The sequence below is a fragment of the Wyeomyia smithii genome, chromosome 2 (assembly GCF_029784165.1).
Source record: "Wyeomyia smithii strain HCP4-BCI-WySm-NY-G18 chromosome 2, ASM2978416v1, whole genome shotgun sequence".
NCBI classification, from domain to species: Eukaryota; Metazoa; Arthropoda; class Insecta; order Diptera; family Culicidae; genus Wyeomyia; species Wyeomyia smithii.
In genome coordinates, this window is record NC_073695.1 from 221788629 (window position 1) to 221801231 (window position 12603).

At 38.3% G+C, this 12603-nt stretch overlaps 1 protein-coding gene across 11 annotated transcripts in view; it reads right to left on the bottom strand.

Annotated features, from left to right (window-relative positions):
* The window catches only part of LOC129725427 (fat-like cadherin-related tumor suppressor homolog), a 682871-nt gene that overhangs the window by 128281 nt on the left and 541987 nt on the right, over window positions 1-12603 (bottom strand). For all 11 annotated transcript variants that reach the window (XM_055681264.1, XM_055681263.1, XM_055681262.1 and 8 more), the window contains one exon: window positions 4232-4387. In XM_055681264.1, coding sequence (XP_055537239.1) covers window positions 4232-4387 — 156 coding nt within the window. The remainder of the gene's footprint in view (window positions 1-4231; window positions 4388-12603) is intronic.

Genomic DNA, 12603 nt, shown 5'->3' on the forward strand with positions numbered 1-12603 from the left:
TTTGGGCTTGATAAATTAGATTTTATCAATTTTGTTCGTGATTCTTAAAATATTTTCGAACATTTTTCATATTATTTCGAAAACGTTATGAATTATATTTGAGTTTAAAATACGGCAAGTTTGCCTATTCAATTTCTGGGTGTTTTTTTCGGTTGCCGTTTCGTTGTACCGATAGCTTACTCCACCACTACAAATTTGAGAAACGATGTATGACAAATTTGTAGTCCCCAAATAGTACTACAAGTACAAATTTGCCGAATATTGCAATGCTCTAAGTTTTATGCCTGAAGTGTGAGAGCTAATATTCAGTGCGAAATTCATCCAATGTTACTTATTACGGAAATTACTTCTCGGTGAAATATATATTTCACTCCCACGCTCACTTCACTTTTTGAGACCTATTCCCGATTCCATCTAAAGTGAGGTGACAAAAACTAGCTCCGTGAAGTGCGATTGACAGTGAAGTGAAAATGAGAATAAGACAAGTGAAATGAGTTTCCAAGCACAAAAATTTCTAATTCTCAGAAAGTGGAGTTTTTCCGATTTTTCTATTCGAGATAACACCAGATCTCGACATTTTACACATTTCTAAGACATTCGGCATACAAAAAATTTCGCTATCGAACAGTTCATGAACTTCATCAGTCAAAAAAGTGACACTTTGGCCGCTTTGAGGCATCACTTCCCGAAGTTCGATTGAGCTGAAATTTTGTATGAGGACATTTTTCGAGAAGACGAAGCTTTTAAGCCCTACCGCTAAACTTAATTCAAAGATCAATTGTTTTTCTCACGTTTCATTAGCCGCAAAAATTTGTTAGTCTCAAAGAGAGTTTCGTTACTGAAAAATAAATTTGCTATATATTATCATTAGATCACAAATCAATCGGTTTTTCAACCTTCCTCATCTTCTTGAAATCACTTCGTTCAAAATGGCCGTGTAAAAATAAACGCAAAACGTCACTATTCCCATTTTCATTTCAGTGATATGAAACTCATAATAACCCAGATTTCACAGCAGTTGCCACTTTGCGACGTTATGTTAACCTACGTGAGTCCCGTGATAGGACTGTGTTCATTTCACTCTGATTTCACCGTAAACTCTTCCGTAATAAGCACCAATGATCGCGGTGAATAGCATAATGTATATTATATACATTTAACTTAAAATTTAAAACGTTTATTAACATTTTACTAACTCGAGCCAAACATTCTCACTAAATTGTTAGAATAGTGTATGTTGCAGACATGTATGTATTTATTGAAAAATAATTGGTGTCCATTCTGTTAAAGCACTCAGAAGCTTTACTTTGTTTCATTTTTCTCCTTATTTTAAAAATAAAATTAAAATTAATTTTTAAAATATCTCACGAAATCGCTACTAACTATGTGATTTCAATTAACTGAGATTGGCTATCTCTTCACGAATCTCTATCGACTATCTGTTATTTTTTCAAACTGATTTGTTAGTCGCTATCGTATCTATTTGATAAAGTTGTTTAAAAGAATAAAAGAATATTATTTCATACTGCTTAAAAGTTCAATCACAGTTTAGGGTAATTGAAGGAAGTTATCGGTGCTATGTCATAAATCGTTTCGTGGAAACCTTAGTCATATTCGTCATTGTATTTGATATCTCCGAGCGTTTTTATAAAGCTGAGACAGATGCCTCGATGAAAGCTTCGATAACCAACCATTCACAATTATAAACTTCCATATATTTTAGTATATGACTCTCTCGTAAACTGGTCGAAACTTTGCGGAAAAAAGTGCTTCTTAAATTAAGTTGACGCTGAGTTATATTTTTCCTGCCTGAAGTATAATGGGCTGTTTGTAGGGAAGTGTAGTGTAGTGTAGTATAGTGAACCTTACGTCGATTTTGTGAGGTTTCATTCTATAGAAAATAAGCTTCATCATTTTCATTCTGTTCCAATGAATTAAACGGGAAATCCTTTATTGGGTATATCAAGCATAAGCAAAATGACGGTGATGTCTCAGAAGTAGGCTGGTCCGATCATGATACAAAACAGGCCTTCGCGTTTCACCAATAATTCCAACTTTAAAGCAAATATTTCATATAAAAAGTGTTCCTACATTGAATTGAGATGTTGCAGAAACATATTACTGGAAAATATACTGCAATATTTAAATATTTGATTCTTAAATCACTGCTTGAAAACAAGCCTTGATAACAATTGTAAGGGCAATTTGTGCTCGAAAATAGTTCATTTTTTGAAACATTTTTAATAGTAGTAATACTTAAGCAATCTGGATGAAACTTTCTAGCCATCATCAGAAGAAGTTATTTGATGATGCTGCTACATACTTGACACATTTTTTTGTTCAAAAGTTAATAAATCTCGCATATAAAAAATGGTCCGATCATGGTACATTTTCTGACTGGTCCGATCATGATACAACACCCTACATGCTCTTCAGCACGCGAAGCAATGGTCATTGCAAGAAATGAATTTGGTGAAAAATTTATCTCTTGTTTGGGTCCAGAAAGTAGGCCACGATCATGCGTCTTGACTTGTCTAGATTTTTTTCATTGGTGTATGTTCCAATTAAAGGTTTGTATAAATAACGCAATAGTAGATATTTTGTTTAAATTGTAAAAAGAAGGCTCTTCTAAAACCACCTTTTATAATTTCAAAAATATTAACGGTACTGATTTTCTACAATTTTCACTTTTAATATTCCAAATACTTACTGGTGGCGGCAAAAAAAAACTATTTTATAACAGTTTGCTATTTTTAATGGACTAAAATTTTTAAAAACTTGAAATAACAAATAAAACCGATGAAAGTTTAAATGTATTTTGGAACTCAATTTTATTTTAAACATATTTTATTTTTTTCCTTTTGGAATATTTATAAAACTCGAGCTACTAATCAAAGAGCATAAATGCAAAATTAAGTGCGCCATCAGATTTAAATGCCAAATGCACATTTTCACCCAAATGTGGCAGCCCTCGCTCGGCTGGCATATTACACACATTGTTTGAAAAATTCTCCGACTTGAGGCCAGTCAATTGTCGAAATGGAACAAACCGAATTGCCGCTGTGAGCTTTGCGTGCCAAAGATAGACAACAAGCAGCTTTGTCTCGTGTTATTCTCCAGCAAAATAAATTCCAGAAGTGGTACTCCATCCGGTAGTTTCGTTAAATAAAGGTCACACAGCCATACAGGTATGTGCATGCGTGAAAGTGGCTCGTTTCGACCTGTAGTACAATTAACTTTCCACAATTTATTCACCACTGCTGGCGGTGAGGACACGCAGTTCAGGTCCCAAGGGAAATTAGCTTAATAAGTTCAACATGGGAAGAGAATAGAGCAGTTTTTTCCCATCCAATGTTCATTTGATTGATAGAATTTTTCAAAAACATAAATGATTTACGAATTCAGAAAACGGGAATTTTTCGATCGATGGAACAGAATTTTCACTTGTTTACAATTTCGCCTTCTCCGGGAGGCAATCAATGTAGAACCGGGTCACGAAACGTAGCGGTTCGCCTCGGCAGGTAACATGTCAATGCTATCATTTTAGCCAAATGAGATTTTAATGAGAATGTAGTCGTTTGTGTATCTACGTCCTTGGGATGCGGAGTCATTTCATGCGAGTCGACTCGGGGGGAAAAATGTTCGTTCGTATATGATGGCAAACTGCGACACGAGTCCGATGCAGCCTACCTGGAGGCCCCTGCAAGTTACGTGCTGCATACAACAGCAGGATGATGCACCGGAGTGGAAAATTTCACGGGATATACATCCAGGAGATTGTGCGGGAAACCGAAGGAAGAACAAGCAAACGTGCAAAGGAAGGAACGACATTAAAATTCAGAACCAAACTCCGGCGCCCGGCATACGACAAAGGAGGATTAGTACCTGTGGTGAAATTAATTTTTCTCATACTGTTATGAATTGTTTGTGCGGTGGATGAAGACAGGCGTGACTGTGCCATATCAGGTGTAGTTTACGTGAGCCAAAAAATCTAAAGGTTGAACATGCCGGTGTGAGATGTGACTTTGGAAAGAAAAACGCTTCTTCAAGAAGAAGAAGGGAGTATGGGAAAAGATTGTGATACGTTTAATTTAGTAACTCGTTTAACGGTTATCTGATTATGTGACGAACGTTTTGTGCTGTATCAACATGAAATGGTTGGCAAGCATGAAATCATAATGTGTACACTACATCGAACCAATGGAATTGTTATGTAAATATTTGCGCTTACCTGAAACAGTGTCTGGTCGATTTTGGCGTTGGCCGGAATCTGAACCTTGTACAATTTCTGATCGAACTCGGGCGCGTGGTCATTTACATCCTCCACCTGCACGACGACTCGTGTTGTGGACGAAAGCTGCGGTGCACCATTATCCATTACCAGCACCTGCAGAATGAGGAGAAAAGTGACATGAGCACAATTAAAACTTCGAATGAGACCGGATAAACTGTAATGAATGCAGGCTCCCGGGTGCCGAACAATGCACATAGACCTGAATATTACAAGGCAAATCCGGCCCGTTACTGTTGACAAGATCTGCCTGTTGTAGCGATATGCGGGACGAGCAGTGATATTTACGCAGCATTCGCTATGCTAGATAGCGTACTCCCAGCTGGAATCCTTCTTCCTGCCCCCCACCCCCTAGAGGATTGCGGAGTTGTCTGAGCTCTGGCAGACTGCGCGGAATGAAAATTAATTTTTGCGTATAGTATAATTAATTCCAGCTCATTTATTCCGACCGGTGTGCGGAGATGAAATTGATGCTGTTCGCAGTGCGGAGCGGAAGATTAAAAAGCTGCCACTTAGCCGTGATTTCGAAACGCGGCCAGACGGGGAATGCTACGTTGCGGGACGAATTTATTTCAATTACCCATCGTGTGCCGAGCTTTTTTGTAATTAAAACGTTTACTACTAGCTTAAGAACTCGTACAGTGTGTACATTATTGCTGGGAAGTTCAAGACTGTCTGTGTCTTTAAGCACGACTGTTGGAATCAAATGCTCGTACGTCGTAAAATAATAATTTGATCTTTCTCTAGAGTTCATATTATTTCAGTTTACAGTCAAAAAGAATATTATACGTGCTGATACTTTAAGTTTTAGTATGACCATTTTTGCCTGGCTAATTTTTGCGCAATTTTCCAGGAAGGTATTGTGACGAGAATTAATTAATTCTAACCCTTATTTCGAGTCATTTTCTATTCTGTCCTTTTCGGGCATATTTTGGCGATTTTGAGATTAATTTGGGATCATTTTCTATTTTTGCCAGTTCTGGCAATAACAAATGTTTTCAACAGTTCTGGAGCTAATTTTAGATCATTTGGCCTTTAAAAGTGTTTTTCGGCGAATATAATGAGGTTTAGTTGGTTTGTTTAGTAGTTAGTTCTCTTCATTTCGTCTGTATCTTCAAACAATTTAAACTCATTGTACCATTAGGGTTACTTTGGGCACTTCAGATTATTTATATGTTTCAGCAAATAAAAAATCATCCTGTCCATTATCTGCTACATGTTGATAAAACAGTATATTATGCATCATTCAGTAAAAACCGTTTTCAAAGTCACTCACTCGCGTTTGTCAGAAGGCGATCAGGTTTTAACAGCCGGTTCCGTGAATTTACTAAAATTTCAGGCACGCTTTCAACGGAATGTCTCGACATAGTTAAGAGCGGTGACATGTCTCTCGTGAAAGCTGCAGCCGGTAGACTATTTACACCAAGCTTTTAAATTCACACCAAATAAAACGTCTTTTAACAGTAATAGATAATATTTTTGCCATTTACATTATTTAACTAAATGAATTGATTGAAAAAAGGAATGCACTGTAAAAACCTATAAAAAAATTAAGTTGAACAAAATGCTTTTTTGTATAGAATGCGTATCGATTTTTCCATTTACTTTAAATTAAGGTAAAAATTATATTGAGTTAAAAACTTGAAAAAATTGTCAAAAGAAGCACAGCGATATGGATTTTAGGTTTTTTATTGTCACTTAAGAGGGCTCTGGCAGCACGGCAACATTAAAAGTTTGCATTTTTAGTGTTTTTGATAAGTACAGGTTATTGTTTCAAATTTGTTAGGTGTTTACCCAGTAAAATATATTCGACGCCCTTTTCTACTACTAAATATCAGGATATTTTCTAGTGTTTTTTTTTATTGATATTCATAATTCTTTGTGCGTTTGCTGGTAAACACAATTTACATTTCCCTTACACACATTAGTAATTGTGTGAAGCCATGTAAGGAATGTGTTAACATGTGGATGACTTTATGCGGTGAATCATTGTAGAAGGGAGTGACCACGTTTGGGCAAGCATTGCAGTGTTGTTTCGCATAAGCATCAGGTAACTTTCTTGTTTCTAACGCAATTAATTCACATTGAAAACTCAATGAAATTTAAAATAGGGTATCGGCTCTATTATCGTTAGGTTTTACTCATTATCGTCCGGGGGTTAATGAAGTCATAGAGAACTAATATTTCGCAGAGAGGTACTCTGCATTATGAAGCACCATCATGCAAGAAATTAATGATCTTAGACATCATTCAACGCCCTGACGATAATAGGTAAAACCTAACGATAATAGAGCCAATATCCTATAGAATCGAAAAAACATGTCTAAAATTTTTTATTTATCCTCGATAGTTTTTCTACTGTGAGTTGCTCTCTATTTTCAGACAAATTTTTAGTTAATTTTCAAGGGTTTCCGAAATTCGAGTCCTTGAAAATGAGCTAAAAATGAAATGAACAACAATAAACCATTTCAACAAATTTTTTGCATGCTTTTTCATGTTTTTACGTAGAACTACGGCTTTCCGCACTATATCGCGGTACATTCTAAGGAACCTAAAACCAAGGTGTGATTTGAAAATGATATATTTCGAACGGTAATACTTGTGTAATCACATGATCGATTACAAGAATCAATATATCAATATTAATGAAATTTTATGATACTTCAATAATCATTATTACATATGTCATTGTTCAGCAGTAAAAATTGATCGGATACAATGCAGCAACTACCGCGGCATAGCCCTGATCAACGCTGCCTACAAAGTTCTCTCCCAGATTCTACTCCGTCGTTTATCTCCTTTAGCGAAAGAATTTGTAGGGCAGTACCAAGCGTGCTTCACACAAGCACGCGCTACTACGGATCAAATATTCACTCTCCTGCAGATCCTTCAGAAATGCCGGGAGTACAATGTGCCCAGATGTGTTTTCGTGGACTTCAAGGCAGCGTATGATACAGTCGATCGAGACCAGCTATGGCAAATAATGCACGACTACGTTTTTCCGATAAACTGACACGACCTCTCAAAGCTACCTTGGACCGAGTGATGTGTTACGTATGCGTGTTGGGGACACTCTCGCTCCCTTTGATGCGCGCAGAGTGTTAAGACAAGGAGATGGACGTTGTTCAACATTACCTTTCAGAGTGTAATCCGACGAGCGGGCATCGAAACGAGAGGCACGATTTTCAGCAAAGGTAGTCAACTCAGGCTTCGCAGATCATCTGGACATTATAACGAGAAACTCAGCGACGGCGGAGGCAATCTACGCCAGACTAAAAGTAGAAGCTAAAAGAGCTGGACTAGAAATGAAAGTGTCGAAAAACTAGTATATGAAAGAAAGATGCTCGGAAGAAACCAACATTTGCCTCCGATGGACGGTGATCATGGACGGCGACGAATTCGAAGTGATAGAGGAGTTTGTATACTTGGGATCTCTGGTAACCGGCGACAATAACACCAGTAAGGAGGTCCAACGACGTATTCAAACTGGAAATCGAGCCTACTTCGCCCTGCGCAGGACGCTTTGATCCAGGAGCATATGCCGCCGCACAAAACTGACGATGCACAAAACCCCAGTTAGACACGTAGTTTTCTGTGGACCGTATGCTGCTCACGGAGGACATACGCGCACTGGCCGTATTTGAACGGAAAGTGTTGCGGACAATATTTGGTGGAGTACAAACCGAAGCGGAGAGTGGCATAAGCGTATGAACCACGAGCTGCAGGCACTACTTGGGGAGATTCCCATTGTGCACCTGACGAACGTCGGGAGGCTACAATGCGCTGGGCATGTCGCGAGGATGCCGGACGACAGTGCGGTAAAATCTGTTCTTTTCAATAACCCCACCGGCAGCAGGAATAGAGGGGCCCAACATGTGAGTATCGAGACGTTTAGGAAATTGGCGAGCCCAGGACCGGGTAGAATGGTGGGAAATTCTTGATACGGCACGAGCCACTACGGCTATAGGCTGCTGAAGTAAGTAAGTTCAATATCAGACTAAGATAGATAGATAGATGATAAAGGAAGGATTTATGAGAAACCTCACAGTCATGAGTAACCTGACATAAGTTACTAGACGATACATGAGCCAATTCCTTGACAGTAGAATCTCTTCCAGAGTTCTCTGGCAACGGGTAAAAAAACTAGGTGTATACAGGCAGACATCATTCGAAAACTGTGATCTCGACCCTGATGAAATAAATCGCGCGTTTGTGGCGAACTTCACTGTGAGCGGCAACGATTACAGAGGCAACGGAGTACATCTTAACTCACCTCATAATTTCTCTTTTCGTGCTGTGGAATGTTGGAAAGTTGTTAATGCTGTTTGTGACGTGAAATCGAACGCAATTGGACTGGATGACTTGTCGATGAAGTTGAATAAAATTATATTACCGTTGGTCGTCGATCAAATTACTCATATTTTCAAAGTTATTATACGAAGCTGTGTATTTCCAACTTGCTGGATGCATGCAAAAAAATTCCTGTCCGAAAGCAGCGCAATTTATCTTCAATATCTAATTTGAGACCCATAAGCATCCTATGCGCATTATCGAAAGTTTTTGAAGTTGATTGGGAAGCAGATTACTTTTTATACAACTGAAAATAACTTGCTCTCGGAGTATCAGGCTGGTTTTCGAAAAGGTCACAGTATCAAAACAACTATCATTCGGGTGTATGATGACCTAGCAGTTGCGTAAGATAAAAAGGCCGGTTCAATACTGTTGTTGCTGGATTTCTCTTAAGCGTTCGATACAATCCATCATTACAGACTATGCTTAACGATGCAAACACAGTTCAATGTTAATTCTAATGTCGTAAATCTGCTGAACTCGTATCTAACTGATAGAAAGCAAACTGTTTTTTGTGGAGATCGCCAATCCAACAGCTCTGTAATTACTTCGGGAGTGCCGCAAGGATCAGTTCTTGATCCATTGCTATTTTGCTGCTACATTAACGACTTGCCTTATGTCCTAAAGCACTGCACCATACAATTGTATGCTGATGATGTACATCTGTACATAAGTCGATTGGGTCTTGGACCAAGTGAAATGGTTGAATTGGTAAACGATGATCTAGCAAGGATTACACAATGGTCTCGACGGAACGGATTACTCGCCAATCAAATTTAAAGTAAATCACTACTGATCAAAACCAGATCACGAAATGCTGCTCCACACAATTTAGTGCCAGACGTCATTATGGATAGAAGAGTGATTCGATGAACGGAGAATGCTAGTAACCTGGGCTACTTTTTCAAAAACAGTCTTAAATGGGATGGGCTTCTACGACAACAATGCGGAAAAATTTATGCTGGATTACGAACACTACATAGCTGTGCCACGTCTGCTCCAGTTAGTACCCGTCTGAAACTGTTTAAAAGTTTGATCCTCCCTCATTTCCCAATGGGAGATGTGGCTCACATCAATCCCGGTGCTGGTGAACTGCGAAAACTACGCGTTGCCCTAAACTACTGTGTAAGATTTGTGTACGGCTAAAATCGTTATTCGAGAGTAAGTCATCTGCATCAGAATTTCATTTGGTGTCCACTGCAAAAACTTTATGCGCACCGTTCTTGTATATTTATAAAAAGGCTAAAGACACACGTGCACACCGTCAACGCTACACCGGAAACTGATGTGAACTGAAAACTCCTTGTTTGTTAGAGGTATCGTTAGCTGAATATGTTGCCCGCTGAAAAAAAAAACGTTCTACATCGGAGGCAATATTCAAGAGAGACTGTTTAAATTTTTGGAACTGTGCTTAGGGAGATTAGGTTTAAAAATAAATTTTATTATTATACATCAAGGTATTTGAGAAACGAACCTCCAACCGGAAGTAGTGAAATTAAAAAGGTCAACCTTTATACTACAGGACAGATAAAAAAAAAATAATAATAATAAATGGCCTGATTCTGTCAAGATTCCAACCTACGACTATGCGCTTTTAAAGTACACACTGTAACTATGAAGCCCTTTACTTACACCGTTTAGTCCTACGTCACCATTTCATGCAACCCTTAGAGCTGTAAACCTTGTATTATTTAGCATAGCATAAACATGTAAACTTGTATTATTTTAACACTTATTTAAATTTCGTTGTCTGTTCGCTTGTTATGTTTTATAATTCTCAAAGTGATTATTCATTCAAGTTTATATTATTATAAATCCGTTTTTAAACGGGATTTCACTGTTTTCTTTTCTATAGTTTGTTCTCTATTTCACGAATAAAAAAAAGAAAGAAAAGTACAAATGATAAAGAGCAATAACTACAATAAATCGTTTCGGAGAAAAACGAAGATGAAAGTATGGCCTCGAATTGCTAGGCTAGTAGTATTTGTCAACCTGTTGTAATTTTTTTGTAGAAAGTTCCAGTTTAGTACCAATTACATAGACCATTCTATGACTTTAGAAATTTTTAAACCAACTATAAACTATACATTCAATACACTTTTCTGCTTTTTGGGGGGTGGTGTAGTGTGCCTCCACATGGTACCTCTTGAATAACGCTGTAATGTAGCAGTTAAGTGACTACATCGTTTCATTTCGTCAGCGGTGGTGGTAACCCCACCACAAGATTTCGGTATTGTAGTCCTGCTGAGTTAGTATACCGAACCCTGCAACACCACGAATAACGAAGATAGATATACAGGAAGGATCATTTGGCACATCCACACATCCACCACATCTACTACAGTGGCGGCAAGGCAGTAGAACGAAGTATTGGTTTCGCAGTGTTGAGTAACCAGGTGGATACATTCGGTGGAGGTTCGTGGATGACCAATCATTGGTAAAAATAGTAGCCTTTCGTTGACTAACACTACTGGACTGATGTTGATAAACTTTACCATGACCATAGGGTAGGTCATCTGTAGCACCTACTGTCTACGCTTAAATATTTGAAGACACCCAAATGGTGACGTCTGCTCCCAGATCTACCATGCTATGATTCGACAATAATTCGGTGGACACTTTGCAAAAGTTACGGATGTTAGTTTTTTAGTTAGTGGAACCTTTTAATGGTGAATACCAAGCTGGTTTTCGAAAAGGGGCACTCCACGACTGATCAAATCTTCACTCTGTGATAGTTCCGGATTATAAGTTTTGGGTATACAACTTGCAGACTTAACGACTGTTTGTGGATTTCAAAGCGGCGTTCAAATCAGTCAAGCAAAATAAGCTGTGGCAGATAATGCTTTAACCCTTTCGCGGCGGAACGAAATCACATTTTACCTCAAAAAAGACCTTCAAACTCTTATTAGTCAGCAACTGCATGCACCATTGACACAAACTGTATTGCATATTGAAGATCGATCTGTTTTTTAACCGTATCAAATAAAGTCATCACCCAAAATTCCAAGCATAGTTGTTAAGCTGAAAACAAAGTTTTGATGTCAGATGATGCCATACACGTTTTCCGACGAAACTGATTAAGATGAATTGAATGACGCTGGAGTGATCAACATCTTCGTATGAATAGTGGGTGAGGCATCAGTCGCTTTCATGAAGTTGAATGAACTCAAGAAAAGAGGACGTGGTCGCAAACGAGGAAATCCGTTATATTGAAGTTTTATAGCACTTTTTTAGCTGTACTAAGCACTACAAACTTAAACGTGATAAAACGCAACAGGTTCCAGTGGACTGGGCATGTAGCCAGCCTGACGTAAGAGTCACCAACACTTTTGCCAATATAGAGAACCAGGAAAGAGGTCGTTGACTATGGAGTACACCCCGCACCAAATGAAGGTTTTATTTGGCTAGTTTACTACTATTTCGAGAAACTAAAATCTCGATTTTGACGTTCAGGGTTCTGATGTTCTGCTTATGTATGTCAAAATTCACAAGGTTTTCAAGTTTTTTCCCCATAGTTTTAAAAAATATTTTCATTTAGTTTAGAAAATTTGTTCAGCTTGTTGAAAAAACTAGCTCCGCAAAAGCTATCCCCAGGGCACGTCTCAATGATAATGCATAAATAATTCAGTGTCTACATCCACAGGCACCGGTGTTTGCTTCCTCTGTTCGAACAATTTCCGCTCAAAGCGAAAAAGTCATCTCCCTCATCGAACCCCAAAAGACGCTCATAATTATTTACCATATCGACCAGCTCATGCTGATTGGACCGTGAAAATCGGGTCACAGAAGCGATACAGAAAAATAAATCTGTTCGCTTACAGGCTCTGTTTGTTCGCTTGTCGATGGATGGAAAAATAAAAGGAGCACAAAAAAAATTGAAAATGAAAATAACGCACAGGTGACTGACCATGGATGATTCACTCCATTACCCGTCTGCACAACGGGCAGCGATGATTCTGGCC